The following is a 21,826-nucleotide window of genomic DNA, read 5'->3' as shown; positions in this document are numbered from 1 at the left end:
TACTTTTGACCAGGACCCAGTAGTGCACTATGTAGGGAACAGGGTGCCATTTGGGACACAGAGTCAACTGTCCAAATGGGGTTCAACAGGTGGGAGATTGAGTGAGTAATGGTGTAGCCAAACCCTGTTTATTGTGGAATTTGTGTGGGCATGTAAGAGGGCATGTGCATGTGTCAGACAGCAGAGTAGCAGAAAATACAGGAGAAACCTTTGCTTTACCAAAGTATATATTACATGACTCACAATCTTAGAATGTGAATTTCCAATCAATGACATTGGTGACCATCTGGTAATTTAGAAGTCAAGTGTTGAGTGTTTGCATTAAGGCCTAATACCTCACCTAGGGCCTTGCGTCATATGGTAAACATTGTTAATAAATCAGTATGGATGTCCCCGAACTCAAACTGCGTTGTTGTACCTTCAACAGTGAACTGGACAGTGAGATTGATTGACCCATCTCTAAAGTGTACAAAGTCATTACATCTGTCCAGTGATGTTGACGTCAACAGGTGACTCACTTCAGGATTCTAGAGGGGATAGAACATAGAGCTAGAGCGCATTGGGAAGTTTTCAGACCCAATGATTTCACACTTTTTTAAACTTTTTTTAACGTTACAGCCTTATTCTAAAATGGATTAAATTGTTTTCCTCAAACTACACACAATACCTCATAATGACAAAGCAAAAACAGGTTTGTAGAAATGTTTGCAAATGTATAAAAAATAATAATAAAAACTGAAATATCACATTTACATAAGCATTCAGACCCTTTACTCAGTACTTTGTTGAAGCCCCTTTAGCAGCGATTATAGCCTTGAGTCTTCTTGGGTATGACGCTATATATAAGCTTGGCACAACTATATTTGGGAAATTTCTTCCATTCTTCTCTGCAGATCCTTTCAAGCTCGGTCAGGTTGTATGGTGTCTCTGCACAGCTATTTTCAAATCTCTCCAGAGATGTTTGATTGGGTTCAAGTCCGGCCTCTGGCTAGGCCACTCAAGGACATTGAGACTTGTCCCGAAGCCACACCTGCATTGTCTTGGTTGTGTGCTTAGGGTCATTATCCTGTTGGAAGGTGAACATTCGCCCCAGTGAGGTCCTGAGCACTATAGAGCAGGTCTTCACCAAGGATCTCTCTGTACTTTGCTCCATTCATCTTTTTCTTGATCCAGTCTAGTCTCCCAGTCCCTGCAACTGAAAAACATCCCCACAGCATGGTGCTGCCACATGCTTCACTATTTAGATGGTGCCAGCTTTCCTTTTTTCCATTGTAGAACAAGGCTTTAACGTAACAAAATGTGGAAAAGGGGGTCTGAATACTTTCCGAATGCACTGTATACACTCAGTGGCCAGTTGAGCTGGTACACTACCACATTCACGAAAATATACACTGAGCGATGTGGCAGTGACTTGCTATATAAAGCAGGCAGACAGGCATGAAGTTACTGTTCAATATAACGTTAGAATGGGCAAAATGAGTAACCTATGCAACTTTGAGCATGGTATGATCTTTGGTGCCATGCGTGCCAGATCCAGTATCTCAGAAACGGCTGGCCTCCTGGGTATTGAACAACTCGTCGATCCTTTTCGCGGATGGGCTATTGTAGCAGGCACAGGGTTCCACTCCTATCAGCTAAAAACAAGTGTCTCCAGTGGGCACGCGATCACCAACACTGGACAATTGAGTGGAAAAACATTGACTGGTCCGACGAATCTAAGTTCTTGTTGCATCATGCTGATGGTGTAACGGATGTGAAATGGCTAGCTAGTTAGCGGTGGTGCGCGCTACTAGCATTTCAAATCGGTGACGTCACTTGCTCTGAGACCTTGAAGTAGTGGTTCCCCTTGCTCTGCAAGGGCCGCGGCTTTTGTGGAGCGATGGGTAACGGTGCTTCGAGGGTGACTGTTGACGTGTGCAGAGGGTCCCTGGTTCGCGCCCAGGTCGGGGCGAGGGGACGGTCTAAAGTTATACTGTTACAATGGCAGTCAGGATTTGGCGTAAGCAGCATGAGACCATGGTCCCATCCTGCCTGGTGTCAACAGTACAAGCTGGTGGCAGTGGTGTCCTGGTGTGGGGTATGTATCCTGGCACACGTTAGGGTCTTGATGCGTGTCCATGATTAAGGGCTGGGTAAGCATTTCACTGTAAGATCTACACCAGTTGTATACGGCGCATGTGACAAATAACATTTTATTTGAAACCAACTGAGCGGCTTTTTAACGCTATGCCCCGAAGAATTCAGGCTGTTCAGGAGGCAAAGTACTGATCTGGTACTAGATGGGTGTACCTAATAAACTGGCCACTGAATGTATAATACACAGTGTTCTATTTAATTCCATGGGACAGAAGAAAGGAATTTAAAAAGGAGCAACTGTCAGATGCTTCTTGATACCCCCAGAACTTCTTAAATTCTTTGGATAGAAGAAAGTCTGTGTTCCATAAACTGAAAAACACACCTCAATCTCATGATTCATATTGCTAAAATAAATCTAACAGCAAAGATTCCACCCAGATCTGTTTAAACAATGACAACAAATACTTTTTTTTGCTTTTATATTTTTAAAAACAAACAAAAAAATAACATTAAATAAAATTTACAGCAGACATTATGCAATCATTGTGCACTTTTAACTATTTCATCTGAAAAACACAAGCACAATGAGGATGAGAGGGTCAACAGGAGAATGAGGTAAGTTGTGGGGTATATTGGGTTAAGAGGGGTAGGGGAGAGAGAGGTAGTTTGGGTGGGGGACACATGGGGTAAATTGGGGTCGTAAGGTAGGGGTATATGGGGTAATTAGGGATAGTGGGGCAGTGGAAATGGGTAATTATGGGGAGTGGGGTGGGGGAAAATGGGTAAGAAGTAACAGGGTAGGGGGAGCACAGGGTACATTTGGACAATGGGGTAGGTTGGGAGAGTAAGGGTAGAGGAGGATATGGTAGTGGGGGTAGGATAGAACGGGGTAAGAGGGGTAAGGGATAAGTTGGAGTCGTGAGGTAGGAGAAAAAGGGGCAGAAGGAACAGGTTGAGAGGGTATCATAAAGGGGATCCTAAACTTACCCACTGAAGAAAAAAAAAAAATCACTGAATATATAGATTTATTCCTTACATCACTTATATAAATATATCGAACCGCAAAAGAACAATACTCTTCTGAGAAAAATAGCGCAATACAGGAACCCACAACAGCAGTATAAGGCAAACAGAAAGCCAGAGGAGAGAGAGGAGTGAGTGGGGGTAAGCAGAGAAAGAGAGCATGAAAGAGTATGAGACAAGTGGCGAGAGGGTAAGAGAGAGTAATAGAAAAAAATAGAAAGAGTGACTGTGCATAAATATGTGCGCCTAAGAGCGGAGCGATGGGAGGGAGAGCGAGGAGGAGGAAAGAGAAAGTAGACAGAAAAAGGAGGAAGGCTGGAGGAGAGCAGGGGAAGGATGGACTGAGGTTGAACTGTCCAGTGTGTTCAGGTGTGTGCTACGTGATCCTGTTGCCTGTCTGTACATAAGAGTGTGTGTGTGTGTGTGTGTGTGATGGCACCCATTTATGGCAACAGTGATCCACATGCTCACGTGTCTTATGTGCTCTTCAGGTATCAATAATATTTTAAAAAACAATCAAAAACAAAAACAATTATTTTATCATTTGCAAACACCATTCTCTCCATTTGTGTTCTGTGTTCACCCCATCCCTTTAATGTGTGACGTCTTGTCCAGTCCCCTCAGTCCAACTCCTTTCCACTCCTCATTTCCAAAAGTATTTTTCTTCACCCCCCTCTCTTTTCACTGGGAGCTGGCCCTCTCCAGTACTCTCAGGTCATAGTTCTTTTTGGCTGCCCTCAGTTTGAAGAGGCTGACCCCACTGTTGTTGAGTTTAAAAGAAGCACTCTGTGCAGCCATGGTGGAGGGGAACACAGCCACCACCGTGTAGAGGTGAGCTGGGTCACTGCCGGGGCCATCACCCTTCCCCCCTCCAGCCCCAGGACAATGCCCAGCGCCGTGATGCACTCCCGGGCCACCATAACCTCCATGGCCCCCTGCCACCGGGTCCTTGAGCCACTGGATTTTGGCACCACACATGGAAAGCTGGTTGAAGAGCTTCTCAGCTTCTGGACGACTAATGCCCTCCGGGAGATCGGTCACCTCCAGCACCCGACTCACCACTGGAGACAGGAAGGAGAAAGATCAGACACTAATACAACTACTGTATTCATCCAGGCCATTTATTGTAAACAAGAAGTGTTTATTAATTGACCTGCCTGGTAAAATTAAATAAATTAGTTAATACAAAAACCAAGAATTTGTGTTTTGGATGTGCGTGTGTGTGTGTGTGTGTGTGTGTGTGTGTGTGTGTGTGTGTGTGTAGGACGTAAGTCAAGTGTATTGAATCGTAGGCACAAACCTTGAGTCGAGGTCATCTGGATCTTGAAAGTACAAAATATACTGCAGATATACCACATCGACCGTAATGAAGACGCCTGTGTCTGTTGTCTTACCTACGTCAGTGGTGCCCAGGTCTGTAGATTGAGACTTCAGTGTCTGCCTCTTCCCTCTTGCACCATGCTTCATTCCTACTTGGCTCTGCAACACACCAATAGCTAAAGTGTCAACAAGGTTACAGGCTAGTAGATATGCAGGAATGGAGTGGAGAGATGGATGGATGAGGGGTAGCGGCAGTGCGCTTCAAGGGGGGTGAGAAGGGAGGGATGGAGAGAAGTAGTACCTGATGCGAGCTGTAGTTGGTCTGGCTGTGCATGAGAGGGGGACATAGGCTATACTGGAGAGGCTGGCCCAAAAGAGAGTAGCGCCCATCACCTGCACACACACGGGACACAACACAAACATACACATGCTAAAATACAAATTGACTAATGTCAGTTCAATTATTTGAATTCCATTTAGTTTTTGTTCTTCCTCTGTGAGCAAGAGGTAAACCAGATAAAACCTGAACTGTGCAATGTAGTAGGGAGTTGCAGTTTCCAACAGGCCAATATTCCACATGGTTAATTACAACATTTTTTTTGCGATAAACTATGACCTTAACCCATTGCGCGCATGATGTAAGTGATTGATAGTTTGTGTTCAGCAGTCAGTCAAAAGTAAACCTCATTTACTCTGACAAAATCACTATTTTAGTAGTTCTTCAGACCGCATAAGTAGCAGCTCTATAGATATTAAAATACCTGGAATGAAACAGTCATCTAATAAAACAAACGTAATATACACATATGAAATATTGTATTCAAGTAAATAAATGATGGTTATTAAGTGATAAGCAGTAATGGGCAGTCATAACCATCATGTGACTTTAATTGTTTTATTCTGTGTTACAGCATTCTACCCACATAATACATAGTGCATTTAACGTTTTAAAAGGAAAATTGCACCGTAATCGACCTCAAAAAGCACTAATTGCTCAGCACTAGTGAGAGGGCATGTTATACATGAGATGGGTATGTGTGTGTGTGTGTGTGTGTGTGTGTGTGTGTGTGTGTGTGTGTGGGTCAGTGCCAGCCATAAGGGTAAGGTGAGTAATGCAAAGTCAGGTTCTCGGGGCCTATTAGTGGCTGGCCAAAGATGAGATGGAAAGGTCATGAACGGGTCATAGTGGAAGTGGGTGAAAGATAAAGGACCAGGGTTTTATCTTAACCGAGGGGCCGTGTTATATTTGACAGCGAAAAAGGCTGCAGCAGAAGCAAACTCTTTCATCACCGGCTCTTTGGTCTGCGCGATTCGCTGGGGGAACAACGCATGTGCGCTGGTGGCGCAGTCGTGGGGAAACTTGAATGCTCTCATATCTCTTCTGTGGGGAAACTCATTTAAACTTGTTTAAATCTGTCTGAAGGCTTTCATACAGTTGAAGTTGGAAGTTCACATAAACAAGTTTTATTGACTCCAACGAAGTGTTTCAACCACTCCACAAATGTCTTGTGCATGACCTACTGCACCTACTTTGTGCATGACACAAGTCATTTTTCCAACAATTGCTTACAGACAGATTATTTAACTTATAATTCACTGTATCACAATTCCAGTGGGTCAGAAGTTTACATACACTAAGTTGACTGTGCCTTTAAACAGCTTGGAAAATTCCAGAAAAGTATGTCATGGCTTTAGAAGCTTTTGATAGGCTAATTGACATTATTTGAGTCAATTGGAGGTGTTGGTGTACCTGTGAATGTATTTCAAGGTCTTCCTTCAAACTCAGTGCCTCTTTGCGTGAAATGGGAAAAAACAAATCTAAAGAAATCAGCCAAGACCTCAGGAAAAAAAAAATCTGGTTCATCCTTCAGGGGAAATTTCCAAACACCTGAAGGTACCACTTCATCTGTACAAACAATAGTACGCAAGTATAAACACCATGGGACCATGCTGCCACCATACTGCTCAGGTAGGAGACACGTTCTGTCTCCTAGAGATGAAAGTACTTTGGTGCGAAAAGTGCAAATCAATCCCAGAACAACAGGTACAAAAGTATCTATATTCACAATGAAACGAGTCCTGTATCGACATAACCTGAAAAGCCGCTCAGCAAGGAAGAAGCCACTGCTCCAAAACTGCCATAAAAAAGCCAGACTATGGTTTGCTACTGCACATGGGGAGAAAGATCGTACTTTTTGGAGAAATGTCCTCTGGTCTGATGAAACAAAAATAGAACTGTTTGGCCATAATGACCATCGTTATGTTTGCAGGAAAAAGGCCGAAGAACACCATCCGAACCGTGAAGCACAGGGGTGGCAGCATCATGTTGTGGGGGTGCTTTGCTGCAGGAGGGACTGGTGCGCTTCACAAAATAGATGGGGTCATGAGGAAGGAAAATTATGTGGACATATTGAAGCAGCATCTCAAAACATTAGTCAGGATGTTAACGCTTGGTCGCAAACGGGTCTTCCCAAATGGACAATGACCCCAAGCACACTTCCAAGTTGTGGCAAAATGGCTTAAGGACAACAAAGTCAAGGTATTGGAGAGGACGTCACAAAGCCCTGACCTCAATCCTCTAGAAAATTTGTGGGCTGAACTGAAAAAGTGTGTAAGGAGGCCTACAAACCTGACTCAGTTACACCAGCTCTGTCAGGAGGAATGGGCCAAATTTCACCCAACTTATTGTGGTAAGCTTGTGGAAGGCTACCCAAAATGTTTGACCCAAGTTAAACAACTTAAAGGCAATGCTACCAAATACTAATTGACCCACTGGGAATGTAATGAAAGAAATACAAGCTGAAATAAATCACTATTATTATGCTGACATTTCACATTCTTAAAATAAAAGTGGTGATCCTAACTTTTTACTCTGACTAAAATGTCAGGAATTGTGAAAAACTTTAAATGTAAGTTTAAATGTATTTGGTTAAGGTGTATGTAAACTTCCGACTTCAACTGCAATGTATCCTTCACTATCTATTCTTTAACATCTATTGCATCTTAGCCACTCTGTCACTGCTCATCCATATATTTTATACTTATATATTTTCATCCCATTCCTTTACTAGATTGTGTGTATTAGGGTTTGTTGTAGAATTGTTAGATATTACCTGTTAGATACTGCTGCACTTTTGAATCTCGAAGCATAAGCATTTCGCTACACTCACAATAACATCTGCTAACCATGTGTATGTGACCAATAAAATTGGTTTATCTTCCAAATATTGAGTTACTACCATACCCTGTACACAATCCATGTCCCAGCTGTCTCAAGACTTAAAAATCATTATTTAACCTATCTCCTCCCCTTCATCTACACCGATTGAAGTGGATTTAACAAGTGACATCAATAAGGGTTCATAGCTTTCACCTGGTCAGTCTCATGGAAAGCGTAGGTGTTCTTAATGTTGTGTACACTCAGTGTACAGTATATTCAGAAAGTATTCAGACCCCTTGATGTTTTCCACTTTGTTATGTTACAGCCTTATTCTAAAAATGATTAAATCGTTTCTCTCTCAATCTACACACAATACACACCTATAACGACAAAGCAAAAAGTTTTTTTTTTTTTTTTCAAAAGGATAAATAAATGTAGAAAGTACTTTGTTGAAGCACCTTTTGCAGCGATTACAGCCTCAAGTCTTCTTGGGTATGACACTACAAGCTTGGCACACCTGTATTTGGGGAGTTTCTCCCATTCGTCTCTGCAGATCCTGTCAGGTTGGATGGGCAGAGTCGCTGCACAGCTATTTTCAGGTCTCTCCAGAGATGTTTGATCGTGCTCAAGTCCAGACTCTAGCTGGGCCACTCAAGGACATTGAGACTTGACCCAAAGCCACTCCTGCGTGGTCTTGGCTATGTGCTTAGGGTCCTTGTCCTGTTGGAAGGTAAACCTTCGCAACAGTCTGAGGTCCTGAGCACAATGGAGCAGGTTTTCATCAAGGATCTCTCTGTACTTTGCGCCATTCGTCTTTCCCTCGATTCTGACTAGTCTCCCAGTCCCTGAAAAAATATCCCCACAGCATGATGCTGCCACCATCATGCTTCACCGTAGAGATGGTGACAGGTTTCCTCCAGACATGACGCTTGGCTTTCAGGCCAAAGAGTTCAATCTGGGTTTCATCAGACCAGATAATCTTGTTTCTCATGGTCTGAAAGTCCTTCAGGTGCCTTTTGGCAAACTCCAAGCAGGCTGTCATGTGCCTTTTACTGAGGAGTGGCTTCAGTCTGGCTACCATAAAGGCTTTATTGGTGGAGTGCTGAGATGGTTGTCCTTCAGGAAGTTTCTCCCATCTGCACAGGGGAACTCTGGAGCTCGGTCAGAGTGACCATCAGGTTCTTGGTCACCTCCTTGACCAAGGCCCTTTTCCCTGATTGCTCAGTTTGGCCAGGCAGCCAGCTGTAGGAAGGGTCTTGTTAGTCCCAAACTTCTTCCTTTTAAGAATTATCAAGGCCACTGTGTTCTTGGGGACCTTCAATGCTGCAGAACTGTTTTGGTACCCTTCTCCAGATTCGTGCCTCGACAAAATCCTGTCTCTGAGCTCTGAAGACAATTCCTTCGACCTCATGGCCTGGTTTTTGCTCTGACATGCACTGTCAACTGTGGGACGTTATATAGACAGGTGCGTGCCTTTCCAAATCATGTCCAATCAATTGAATTAACCACAGGTGGACTCCAAATTGTAGAAACATCAAGGATGATCAATGGGAACAGGATGCACCTGAGCTCAATTTTGAGTCTCATAGCAAAGGTCCTGAATACTTAACTTAAATAAGTGATTTAAATGTATTTTTTAATAAATGTGCAACAATTTATAAAAACCTGTATTTGCTGTCATTATGGGGTATTGTGTGTAGATTGATAAGGGGGAAAAAAATTGTCAATTTTAGAATAAGGCTATAACATAAAATATGGAAAAGGTCAAGGTGTCTGAAAACTTTCTGAATGCATTGTATATGTGTGTGCACAAGCGTGACTGTGTGACTGCACACCTGTGTGTGCGTGTGCCCGTGTGTTGTTACCTTGCGCAGGCCCTGGTCCGGGCCGGGGGAACTGTGACAGTAGGGGCAGGGGGCCGAGGCCAGGACAGACGCTGCTCACGCTGCCTGAGGGGGAGAGAGTGGGGGACTGGGTAGGGGAGGCCAGGGGACTGCTCATCTGAGTACTGGCCTGGAAAGGAAAGGGGGGGGTCAGAACTCTGCCAGGATCCTTTACATGAATGCTATACAGTACGTGTATGCTGTATTGCATGTATGTGAGTGAGTGAATGTGAGTGAGAGAGGTATGAGTTTAGTGTACCTGTTGTGTGTTGTCAGGTTTGTAGAGTTCTCCAGGCTTGCTGGGCCTCTGCTCTAGGCTGTAGTATTTGCAGGGGTTCCACTGTACCAGAGGAGGGTTCTGGGTAGGCTGTGGTCCGTTGGGGACGCTAAGCTGCATGACCATCACCCCGGGGCCTGGGGGTGGCACTCCTGTAGCACACAGACAAAGTTGAATGAAGTTACACAGTGCAGCAGTGTTCTTCAATCCAGGCAAGGCCACATTTAGTATGACACAATGTTGTCAAGTGTCCTGAAAAATATATAGTGGAGAACACACTTTCCGTAGAGTTAAGAATAATGTTAGCTCTCTTTGGGGCATTTCTATTTGCAATGGCCCATGTACAGTATGTTGCAACCTCCTAAACGCAACGCTGGTCTAGGCTTATATGTCTAGGCTTATATGTCAAGGCCAGTACGAACACAGCCGATTGACGTAATCAACCAAGTCCGAAAACATCTCTTTGTGAACCAGATGAACAGTCACCTGAATATTGCTGCTGCATCTGCTGAGGGTTGCAAGGGGATGGAGACTGGCTTATCTGGTACTGCTCTGAGTTGGGCTGCAGGTACCCCACTGATGGGCTGGGAGAGACACACACACAGCGACAGACACACACACACACACACACACACACACACACACACACACACACTGTGTAAGCACTTGGCAGCCCGCCACATGCACAGACGGTAGGCATATCACACCGACAAGCTGCGGTCTGCTAGACTTCAATTACAATGCAAATATTTTGTTTAGCAAGCGTGTAGAAGGAATCTGAAAGCAGCAAGTGTGTGTGTGTGTGTGTGTGAGAGAGAGTGTCACAGAAAATACATATTCAAGTGTTCAAGAGGTTGCTTATTGATTCCAGTCTTGTGAGTTTCTATCCTATTCAATAGTTTGTAATGACCTCAGTGTCAAACACTTAAGAGTGCATTCAAGCTGTTGACGTGTCAGCAGGAGAACGTGTTACAGATAGACGCACTGGCAGAACACGTCTTGTCACAGATAGTGTTAAACAACTTAATTCATACCTGGATGGATTCAGACCATTACTCTGCTTCTGGAGTTCAGACAAATTCTATGCAATGCTTTTGTTTTCTTATTAAGCGTACTTTATTACAATTCTGTGAGTTCTACAAGTGAGCTGTAACTAATACTTATTAAGAACATGTTATCTAGTGTTCGAGCTCAAAATGTCTGCTGTGGCATCACCCGGGTGTGTGTGACATGTTGGGAGTAGTGGATTTTTTTCCTATACAATATCAAGCACTTATTTAATAAATCTTATTTTACCCATCTACCTTGTGCTGTTCTGTTGTGTGGGGGTGATGACGCTGTAGTATATGGGCATTCCTTGGCCTGGCATGGGTCCCTGTACCCCCTGGACAGTCTGGAGAGACTGGCTGACTGGCACCATGACTTGCTGTTGGTACTGCTGCTGTACCACCTGCTGAGACTCATTGGCCACCGGCACCTGATGGGAAATGTAGAAGGTCGTAAACTAATGACACTGTGGAATACTTGACTTGGGAAAGGTTATTGGGGTTCATTTATGTTCTGGGGTTTGTTTTTGAACTAAACAACACATTCATAAATATCCCTAATCGAAGAGAGAAGTTGTCTGGCTCCTCTTTAGATCCACGTCTTAAAGACACAAGAGTCACAAACCGGTTAAGACTTTTATCAAGAAAAGGGTTGTAGTTATTTTACCATGTTGCATTGAAATGTACAGCTGTTCATCGTCGACATGGCAGTAAAACACTAGGAATACCATCACAGAGGTGGCATACTCAATAAAAACAGAGCCTTGAGGAACTCTGAAACGTTCATGTGCATTCTTAAATCACGCAAAGTGTACATCATCATGCATGGAATTCAAGTCAATTCAATACACCTACATGTAAGACAGGCAATTTGCCTTAATTGCCCCTGAGGGAATAAATAGAGTTTCATTGAATTGACTTGAGGGCCTACTGTACCGGATATGAGGACATTTGTGGGTACTGGACCATCATCCCTGTCATCTGTCCTTGTATGCCCTGCCTCTGGGAAGTGATGAGGGCCTGGTTCTGGGGCTGCTGAGGTACTCCTATCATCCCCTGGTACTGGGGCTGCTGGCTGGGCATCATGGTCTGGAGACCTGCTGGAGACAACATGCAGTGTGTTAATACAGGTGTGTGTGTGTGTGTGTGTGTGTGTGTGTGTGTGTGTGTGTGTGTGTGTGTGTGTGTGTGTGTGTGTGTGAGAGAGTGTATTCTGGGAATGTTGCACTCCTATTACCCCTGTACCTACTGGTGACGACCATATCACGTCATGGTTATGTTATGTTAACACAAGCTGTCTAGAAAGAAAGGAATGTACACCTAAAGCCAAGGAAGACCCGGGTCTGGAGCGTAAAAAGTTGCCAAGGACAGTATAGCAGGGCTTGTTGCAGCCTTAATGCTCAGGGTCCTACGAGTATAATCAGGAAATCATTGCATCAGTACTGTTCTCCCCAATTACACAATGTGGTAACTAAAATAGCCATTTAATCATGGTGACCATTATTTAGCTGACCTTGATCATTGTGTAAAGAGATATCAAAAAGTCCTACAGTTGCACCATTTAGCGCATCTTGACTGGCTGCACCACCGCTTGGCATGGCAACTGCTTGGCATCTGACCGCAAGGCGCTAGAGGGTAGTGCGTAAGGCCCAGTACATCACTGGGGCCAAGCTCCCTGCCATCCAGGACCTCTATACCAGGCGGTGTCAGAGGAAGGCCCTAAAAAATGCCAAAGACTCCAGCCACCCAAGTCACAGACTGTTCTCTCTGCTTACCACAAGGCAAGCTGTACCGTAGCGCCATGTTTGGGACCAAAAGGCTCCTGAACAGCTTCTACCCCCAAGCCGTAAGACCGCTGAACAGTTAATCAAATGGCTACCTGGACAATTTGCATTGACCCTGTTACTTTTTTTGCACTGGCTCTATGCACACTCACTGGACTCTACCTACAAACTCATACACACACTACACACACTTTCACCCTGCTGCTAATCTGTTTATTATCTATCCTGACTGCCTAGTCACGTTTACCCCCGCTTACAGTACCAGGCAAAGGTTTGGGCACACCTGCTCATTCAAGGGTTTCTTTTTTTCAACTAATTTTCTACATTGTAGAATAATAGGGAAGACATCAAAACAATGAAACATATGGAATCATGTAGTAACTAAAAAAAGTGTTAAATCAAAATATATTTTATATTTGAGATTCTTCCAAGTGTCCATCCTTTGCCTTGACGACAGCTTTGCATGCGGTTGGCAGTCTCTCAACCAGCTTCATGAGGTAGTCACCTGGAATGCATTTTAATTAATAGGTGTGCCTTGTTAAAATATCATTTGTGGAATTTCTTTCCTTCTTAATGCGTTTGAGCCAATCAGTTGTGTTGTGACAAGGTAGGGGGGTATACAGAATATAGCCCTATTTGGCAAAAGACCAAGTCCATATAATAGCAAGAACAGCTCAAATAAGCTAAGAGAAATGACAGTCCATCTTTACTTTAAGACATGAAGGTCAGTTAATCCGGAACACTGCCAAGCACTTTGAAAGTTTCTTAAAATGCAAAAACCATCAAGCGCTATGATGAAACTGGATCTCATGAGGACCACCACAGGAATGGCAGAGGATAAGCTCATTCAAGTTATCAGCCTCAGAAATTGCAGCCCAAAGAAATGCTTCACAGAGTTCAAGCAACAGACATTCAACATCAACTGTTCAAGGAGACTGAGTGAATCAGGCCTCCATGGTCAAATTGCTGCAAAGAAACCACTATTAAAGGTCACCAATAAGAAGACACTTGCTTGGGCCAAGAAACACGAGCAATGGACATTAGACTGGTGGAAATCTGTCCTTTGGTCTGATTTGAGATTTTTGATTCTAACCGTCGTGTCTTTGAGACGCAGAGTAGGAGAATGGATAATCTCCACATGCGTAGTTCCCACCGTGCAGCATGGAGGTGGTGGTGTTTGATGGTGTAGAGGTTCTTTGCTGGTGACACTGTTTATTTTGAATTCAAGACACAGTTAACCATCATGGCTACAACAGCATTCTGCAGCGATACACTATCCTATCTGGTTTGCACTTAATGGAATTATCATTAGTTGGGACAATGACCCAACACACCTCCAGGCTGTGTAAGTGTTATGTGACCAAGAAGGAGAGTGATAGGGTACTGCATCAGATGACCTGGCCTTCACAATCAGCCGACCTCAACCCAATTAAAACAGCGCCGGAGAAGGTGGCTGACGTTTTACGTGTTCCCCAACTGATTGTTTTTAAAAAACGTATTTTGTACATAATGTTGCCGCTACAGTCTCTTATGACCGAAAATAACATCTGGACATCAGGAGAGCGATTACTCACCACGGACTGGCAGAATCTTTATTTTTCCTTTAACGAGTCTGACGAGCCCGACGTGAATGATATACTGCTTTCTTAGGAACAAGCCCAGATCCCCGTGATTAACATGAGGCGGCGGAGAAAAAGGGGCCAGAGGGCGGGCTGTCTCCTGAGAATTTGTAGGCGATCAAATAAACCCCCACCTCCTTCCATTCTGCAAGCAAACATGCAACTTTTGGAGAATAAAATCGATGACCTACGCAGAAGATTAAACTAAACTAAAAACGAATATCTTATGCTTCACAGAGTCGTGGCTGAACAACGACACTATCATCATACAGCTGTCTGATTATACGCTGTACCGGCAGGATAGAACAGTGGTGTCTGGTAAGACAAGGGGTGGCGGACTACGCATTTTTGTAAATAACAGCTGGTGCACGATATCTAAGGAGGTATCAAGGTATTGCTCGCATGAGCTAGAGTATCTCATGATAAGCTGTAGACCACACTATCTACCTAGAGAGTTTCCATCTGTATTTTTTGTAGTCGTCTACATACCACCACAGACTGAGGCTGGCACGAAGACAGCATCGAATAAGATGTATTCCGCCATAAGCAAACAATAAAACGCTCACGCAGAGGCGGCACGCCTAGTAGCCAGGGACTTTAATGCAGGGTGATTAAAATCAGTTTTACCAAATTTCTATCAGCATTTTAAAATGTACAACCGGGGGGAGACATTGGACCACCTTTTGCTAAGCTACATGACTGTTTTGCTAGCACAGACTATAATATGTTCCAGTATCCCGCCGATGGCACTGAGGAGTACACAACATCAGTCACTGGCGTCATCAATAAGTGCGTCGATGACATCATCCCCACAATGACCATACATACCCCAACCATAAGCCATGGATTACAGGCAACAGCCTCACTAGGCTAGAGCTTCCGCTTTCAAGGAGCGGGACTCCAACCAAGAAGCTTAGAAGAAATCCCAGTATGCCCTCTGACGAACCATCAAACAGGCAAAGCATCAATACAGGACGAAGATCGAATCGTACTACATCAGTTCTGACGCTCGTCAGATGTGGCAGGGTTTGCAAACCATTACAGACTACAAAGGGAAGCACAGCCGAGAGCTGCCCAGTGACACGAGCCTAGCAGATGAGCTAAACTACTTCTATGCTCGCTTCAAGGAAAATAACACTGAAACATGCATGAGAGCACCATCTGTTCCAGAAGACTGATCACGCTCTCCGCAGCCAATGTGAGTAAGACCTTTAGACAGGTCAACATTCACAAGGCCGCAGGGCCAGACGGATTACCAGGACGTGTACTACGAGCATCAGCTGACCAACTGGAAAGTGTCTTCACTGACATTTTCAACCTCTCCCTGTGAAGTCTGTTATACCAACATGTTTTAAGCAGACCACCAGTGTCTGTGCCCAAGAACACTAAGCTAAACTGCCTAAATGACTACTGACCCGTAACACTCACGTCTGTAGCCATGAAGTGCTTTGAAAGGCTGGTCATGGCTCACATCAACACCATTATCCCAGAAAGCCTAGACCCACTCCAATTTGCATACCACCCCAACAAATCCACAGAAGACGCACTCCACACTGCCCTTTCCCACCCGGACAAAAGGAACACCTATGTGAGAATGCTATTCATTGACTACAGCGTCGCGTTCAACACCATAGTGCCCTCAAAGCTCATCAATAAGCTAAGGACCCTGGGACTAAACACCTCATTATGCAACTGGATCCTGGACTTCCTGACAGGGCCACCCCCAGGTGCTAAAGGTAGGTAACAACACATACGCCATGTGTGATCCTCAACTCAGGGGCCCCTCAGGGGTGCGTGCTCAGTCCCCTCCTGTACTCCCTGTTCACTCATGACTGCACGGCCAGGCACGACTCTAACACCATCTTTAAGTTTGCCAATGACACAATAGTGGTAGGCCTGATCACCGAGAACGACGAGACAGCCTATAGGGAGGAGGTCGGAGACCTGGCCATGTGGTGCCATCGTGGCCATGTGGCTCTCATCGACGGGGCTGCAGCAGAGCAGGTTGAGAGCTTCAAGTTCCTTGGTGTCCACATCACCAACAAACTAACATGGTCCAAACACACCAAGACAGTCGTGAAGAGGGCACGACAAAACCTATTCCCCCTCAGGAGACTGAAAAGATTTGTTATGGGTCCCCAGGTCCTCCTCAATGAGAGCATCACTGCCTGGTATGGCAATTGCTCGGCCTCCAACCGCAAAGCACTACAGAGGGTAGTGTGAACGGGCCAGCACATCACTGGGGCCAAGCTTCCTGCCATCCAGGACCTCTATACCAGGAGGTGTCAGAGGAAGGCCCTAAAATTTGTCAAAGATTCCAGCCACCCTAGTCATAGACTGTTCTCTCTGCTATCGCATGGCAAGTGGTACCGGAGCACCAAGTCTAGGTCCAAGAGGCTTCTCAACAGCTTCTACCCTTGTGCCATAAAACTCCTGAACATCTAATCAAATGGCTACCCAGACTACTTGAAACCCCCTTTTACACCACTGCTACTTTCAGTTGTAACTTTACCTACGTGTACATATTACCTCAACTAACCGGTGCCTCCGCACTTTGACTTAGTACCGGTACTCCTTGTATATCGGCTAGTTATTGTTTTTAGGTTTTTTTTTGTTACCATTTCCTCTTTTTTATACATTGTCTTTCTTTTTAACTGCATTTTTGAGAAAGGGCCCGTAAGTAAGCATTTCACTGTAAAGTCAACACCTGTTGTATTTGGCGCATGTGTCAAATAACATTTGTTTTGAAATATTTTAGATATCTGAACCTTATTGGTGGTGTTTCTGTTGATCGTGTTGACTGGGTGGCCGAACGGACTCCCGTATACAGTGTTGCCGAATCAGGTAGGCAGCGTTTCGGTCATCAACGCCTTGATGAAGGTTTTAATGCCTAAAACGCAACACACTGTTGATAAATGTTTATTCAGGAAAAACACAGTGTACAGGAGTCCTGGCTTTCCCCAGTCTTGCTTACTGTTCACCCACACTACTGGATCTAAGCAAGATTCTCACGCAACTGTGCATCTTCATTTTAATATGAAGTGTAGAAATGTAGTTGGCGTTTGGCCCCCCAAAACCCAGAATTTGACATGCTAATGATCCTGTTTAAAATCTGGTAATTGGTTCTCAAAAACAGCTGTATTCGGTACCCCCATGCAAGTAGATTAATCTAAATTGGTGTGTGAACAAGGATGTGGTCGGATGTAATTTAAACTGCACAGCACTTTAAAGACAGTCAGATAGGTAGATGAGAGGGATGGAAATTATATTGACCTGACTGCTGTGTGGGCTGGGGTATCGGCTGGGAGTGCTGGGTATGGGCAGGGTAGGACACCTGGTGAGACATGGGTCCAGGCCGGTACTGCTGCCCCGTGTTGGGGTACTGCCCTGGTGGGTAATACGACACATGAATCTGCGGAGGGGTTTGGTAGAGGGAGGGAGGGAGAAATACACAGTTCAGTTTTAAAAGAAAATATTCCAACCAAGGTGCATAAATAGAGAAGAAAACTAGAAATCAACTATTGCACATCCAACAAACTATCCCAGGCAGTGCAGGGTGTTTGCTTTCCACCCTACGAGCTTGACTCCGTCGGAGTTAGCTCCCTATTGTTTAGTTCTGCGAGAGAGACAGATCTGTAAGCTGTGAGCCATGCTGCCTTAAAGCTTTAGTGGCTGTCATGAAGGGCACACTACAGGAACTACTAGTGCACTACTAACACTCTAGAGAAATCTCACTCTACCCATGGTATTCTCCTTACTGTGAAAGCACTGCTACTAGCTACCTTACAAACTGCTGAAAGAACTGCCACTTCCTCATGAAGCCAGCACGAGACATCAGTGCAGCTATTTGCCAAATTCCTACTTGGGCATTGTAGGAACCCCAGTGTAGGATCAATGACGTGGAGGTTTTGTCCTCCAGAATATATTTTATGGATCCAAACGCCTCGTTACTGACTTGGCTGGAGGGCAGTGTGATGAGAAGAGAGAGGTAGAGGCAGGGAGAGATAGACCGAGAGAGACGCAGCGGTGGAGGCAGGGAGACGCAGCGGTGGAGGCAGGGAGACGCAGCGGTGGAGGCAGGGAGACGCAGCGGTGGAGGCAGGGAGACGCAGCGGTGGAGGCAGGGAGACGCAGCGGTGGAGGCAGGGAGACGCAGCGGTGGAGGCAGGGAGACGTAGAGAGACATATAGCGAGGGGTAGAGGTAGAGATGTGTAGAGAGAGATAGAGGTAGAGAAAAGATAGCACAGAGAGAGCGCAGACTTCACAGCCAGTCACACAGCACTGAGTGGGAGAGAGACACTGTCACACCGTCGCCGTGTGTGAATCCAGCTGCGATTTCACAGGAATCACACCATTGACACTTTCTTACATTTGATGGTAAAGTTGTCTAACAAAAAGTGTTTGACTCGCTCTAGCTTCTCAAGCTGTGTGTGTACTTTCGGTCAACTTATATTCCAACTTCAGCTCTGTGTTCATTATATTTGTGCACAGCTGCTGATGTAAAAAGGGCTTGACAAACATCTGATTGCATCAACAAAAAAACGATATAATACCTGTTGCGGGGGAGGTGTCTGCATGTATCCCTGTGGCGGTGGAGGGGGCTGCATGACGGTCTGGGAGGGAGGTGGTGGAAGAGGAGGGGGGTGGGGGTGTCCAGTGTTAGGCTGGTAGCCAGACGGAGGGGCCAGGGGCTGGCTTGTGGTGGCCATGATGTAGCCAGTCTGGGGTGGAGGGTGTTGGGTGAGGACAGTGGGCCCCTGGGTCTGGTACATAGTGGGGGGCTCCGGGGCCTCGCTGGAACCCTGTCTACTCAGAGTCATCTGGCTGAACTGGGGAGCCAGTTCCTCACCCTGAGAGAGAGACGAGGGTTACTAGTGGGTTGAAAACCGTAAACATACTGGGTAAAGTTCACAAGGGATATCAAGGATCTGGAAGGATTCTGTATGGAATCCTATCTAAAATCCCTCCCAACGTGTTCTCCAATCTCATAAAATGTTTTAGAAAATTACCTATCCTCGCAAGGTGTGGTATTGAAAAGAGGGGCGTCAATTGACCCCTAGCCTTTAGAGAATTATTTGTATTACTTTCTATGAGTAGTAGTATAAAATAATACAATAAAAAAGTGCGCATAGAATTATTATTATTTTATTTAGCTTTATTTAAATAGGGAAGTCAGTTAAGAACAAATTCTTATTTTCAATGGCGGCCTAGGAGCGGTGGGTTAACTGCCTTGTTCAGGGGCAGAACGACAGATTTGTACCTTGTCAGCTCAGGGATTTGAATTTGATTGAAACCTTTCAGTTACTAATCCAACGCTCTAACCACTAGGCTACGCTGTTCAGTATATTACATTTTTTTTTGATCATCCTTATCGAGGGTGTCAATAATTTTGAACCCCACTGTATAACAGTATATACACTCACCGGCCAGTTTATTATGTACACCCACCTAGTACTGGTTCGGACCCCCCTTTGCCTCCAGAACAGCCCGAATTATTCGGGGCATTCTACAAGGTGTCGGAAGCGTTCCACAGGGATGTTAGTTCATTCATCACGCAGTTGCTGCAGCTTGGACAGCGGTACGTTCATGCTGTGAACAGACAGTTCTCCATCTCGTGCTAAAATGTGCTTTTGGGTTGAGGGTCTAGCGAATGTGCATGCCCCCTAACAAAAAGGGCATTCCGAGATGCCGTTCTGCACCCCACTGTTGTACTACATCGTTATTTGTCTGTTTGTGGCTCGCCTGTTAGCTTGCACGACTCTTGCCATTCTCCTTCGACCTCTCTCATCAACGAGCTGTTTTCGACAACAGCCCTGCCACTGACTGGATGTTTTTTTGTTTGGTCGCACCATTCTCAGTAAACCCTAAACACTGTCTTGCGTGAAAATCCCAGGAAGGAGGACGTTTCTGAGATGCTGGATCCGGCGCGCCTGACACCAACAATCATACCACGCTCAAAGTCTCTTAGGTGACTCGTTTTGCCCATTCTAATGCCTCGATGCATTCTGCCTGCTTTATGTGACAAGCCATGTGACTCATGCATTTGTGAATGGGGTGCTGTACCTAAAACTGAACGGTAAGTATATAATGGCTACAGTACACTCCACTGCTAGTGAGCCTCCCATACCTTGCCTTTCTCTCTCTCAGTCTCACAAACAAATCACTATTAGTCATTAGACGAATGACATGGTAACATGATAATTCCCCATTTACACCAACGGCCTTACAAACAGCCTGTGTTCATTGTGTATCTGTTAGTGCATGTGGTGAGGCAGGATGGTAGTAGTACCATGTACTGCTGGGGAGGAGAGACAGGCAGCAGAACCTGGGGACAGGAGGATGAGGAGTAGGACACAGGCTGAGCTGGCTGCAGAGACCCCACCGGCGAACAGAGGGAGAGATGGAGGGAGAAGGAGAGGAGGAGACGCAGACAGAGTTCAGGTAAGGACACAGAGGGCAGTTATTGGGCAAAAGAAGAGGAAAAATGCAAGAATATACTAATTTCCAGTTACATTTTTCTACAAAAAATGTAAATTAAGTTCATGCCATGAGCTTCTCCCTCACCTGAGCCATCATGTGGTTGTGATTATGGTTGTGGTTGCCCAAGGGGTGTTGCAGAGGGGTGGGCAGCAGGGCGGTCTGGGGAGGCTGGGTCTGGACCTGTTGGGAGGGGCAGGGCAGCAGGCTGCGACCCCCAGGGCAGGGGCCAGGCTGGGGGGCCGGGGGCTGAGGACACCCATCTGGACTCACCAGGGGCAGACCTGCAGGAGATTAAAGTCAAAACACAGAAACCGCACTGTCTGCTTCCTCAACATTTCCGCACTCTCTTCAGCATTTCTTTCCTCTACAACTTGTGAGCTGTCGTTACTCCCCAGACTGTCTCCTCTGTTCAGTATGGAAATGTATGTGTGTGCGCACGCAGCGTAAAATACGCACCAGTGCGTGAGCCCCTGCAGGAACCCTGTGAGCTCTTGTTGCTGCCCAGACTATCTCCTCTGGTCAGAATGGAGATGCCAGAGAAGCTGGATGCCTTTGTGACCGGGGGCCGCAGGGTCCTATTGGAGCTGTCTGAGTCTGTACTGCTCCAGGGCCTTGGCTCCAGGCACTTCATTTCACTGTCCGTACTGCTCTGGCGGCTGCTGGAAGCACGACTGGAGCTCTCACGGTTACCCCTAGAAAGGGGAGAGAGGAGAGAGGGAAGTGAAGGGGAAGAGAAAGAGTGAAAGGGGCAGCGTAGAGAAGGACAGAGGGAGAAAGGGGAAGATGAGGGGGTAGGGTAGATGAGAAAGAGAGGAACAGAGAGGTGGCGAGAAAGAGGGAAGGAGAGAGAAACAGGGTAAAGAGGCACAGGGTGATCAGCAACAGGTTAAGAGCATGCACGTTGACAGGGCGTGAGAACGCTATAACCCCACCGCCTCCATGGGGCACTCTCCGTTCACAACGTTGACATCAGTAAACCGCACAGCATTCAACAAACCAAAATGCAAATGCAATAAAGACGTCGACTGGCTGGTGAAACCAAAATTCAGGCAACAAACCACACAGTTACCACCACACACTGTAGTGCACCCTCCCCCAACCAGCACACACACAACAAAAACCAACACAGAGAACCACATGCAGGTGACTGATGCTTT

At 45.6% G+C, this 21,826-nt stretch overlaps 1 protein-coding gene across 12 annotated transcripts in view; it reads right to left on the bottom strand.

Annotated features, from left to right (window-relative positions):
• Positions 1 to 2,538: 2,538 nt before the first annotated feature.
• The window catches only part of LOC110527697 (R3H domain-containing protein 2), a 78,238-nt gene continuing 58,950 nt past the window's right edge, over positions 2,539 to 21,826 (bottom strand). For 9 of the 12 annotated variants that reach the window (XM_021609142.2, XM_021609145.2, XM_021609149.2 and 6 more), the window contains 13 exons: positions 21,126 to 21,361; positions 20,754 to 20,950; positions 20,479 to 20,556; positions 18,743 to 19,039; positions 17,462 to 17,600; positions 11,722 to 11,885; positions 11,044 to 11,216; positions 10,226 to 10,323; positions 9,722 to 9,891; positions 9,445 to 9,592; positions 4,721 to 4,812; positions 4,494 to 4,578; positions 2,539 to 4,160 (listed from right to left, as the gene is read on the bottom strand). In XM_021609142.2, the coding sequence (XP_021464817.1) occupies positions 3,781 to 4,160; positions 4,494 to 4,578; positions 4,721 to 4,812; positions 9,445 to 9,592; positions 9,722 to 9,891; positions 10,226 to 10,323; positions 11,044 to 11,216; positions 11,722 to 11,885; positions 17,462 to 17,600; positions 18,743 to 19,039; positions 20,479 to 20,556; positions 20,754 to 20,950; positions 21,126 to 21,361 (2,257 nt within the window). In that variant the 3' untranslated portion in view covers positions 2,539 to 3,780. The remainder of the gene's footprint in view (positions 4,161 to 4,493; positions 4,579 to 4,720; positions 4,813 to 9,444; positions 9,593 to 9,721; positions 9,892 to 10,225; positions 10,324 to 11,043; positions 11,217 to 11,721; positions 11,886 to 17,461; positions 17,601 to 18,742; positions 19,040 to 20,478; positions 20,557 to 20,753; positions 20,951 to 21,125; positions 21,362 to 21,826) is intronic. The other 3 variants (XM_021609146.2, XM_021609151.2, XM_021609152.2) reach the window with 1 other exon arrangement.

This window comes from Oncorhynchus mykiss, chromosome 7, assembly GCF_013265735.2.
Source record: "Oncorhynchus mykiss isolate Arlee chromosome 7, USDA_OmykA_1.1, whole genome shotgun sequence".
NCBI classification, from domain to species: Eukaryota; Metazoa; Chordata; class Actinopteri; order Salmoniformes; family Salmonidae; genus Oncorhynchus; species Oncorhynchus mykiss.
The sequence above is the reverse complement of the archived record's forward strand: the minus strand, read 5'-3'. Positions and strand labels throughout refer to the sequence as shown.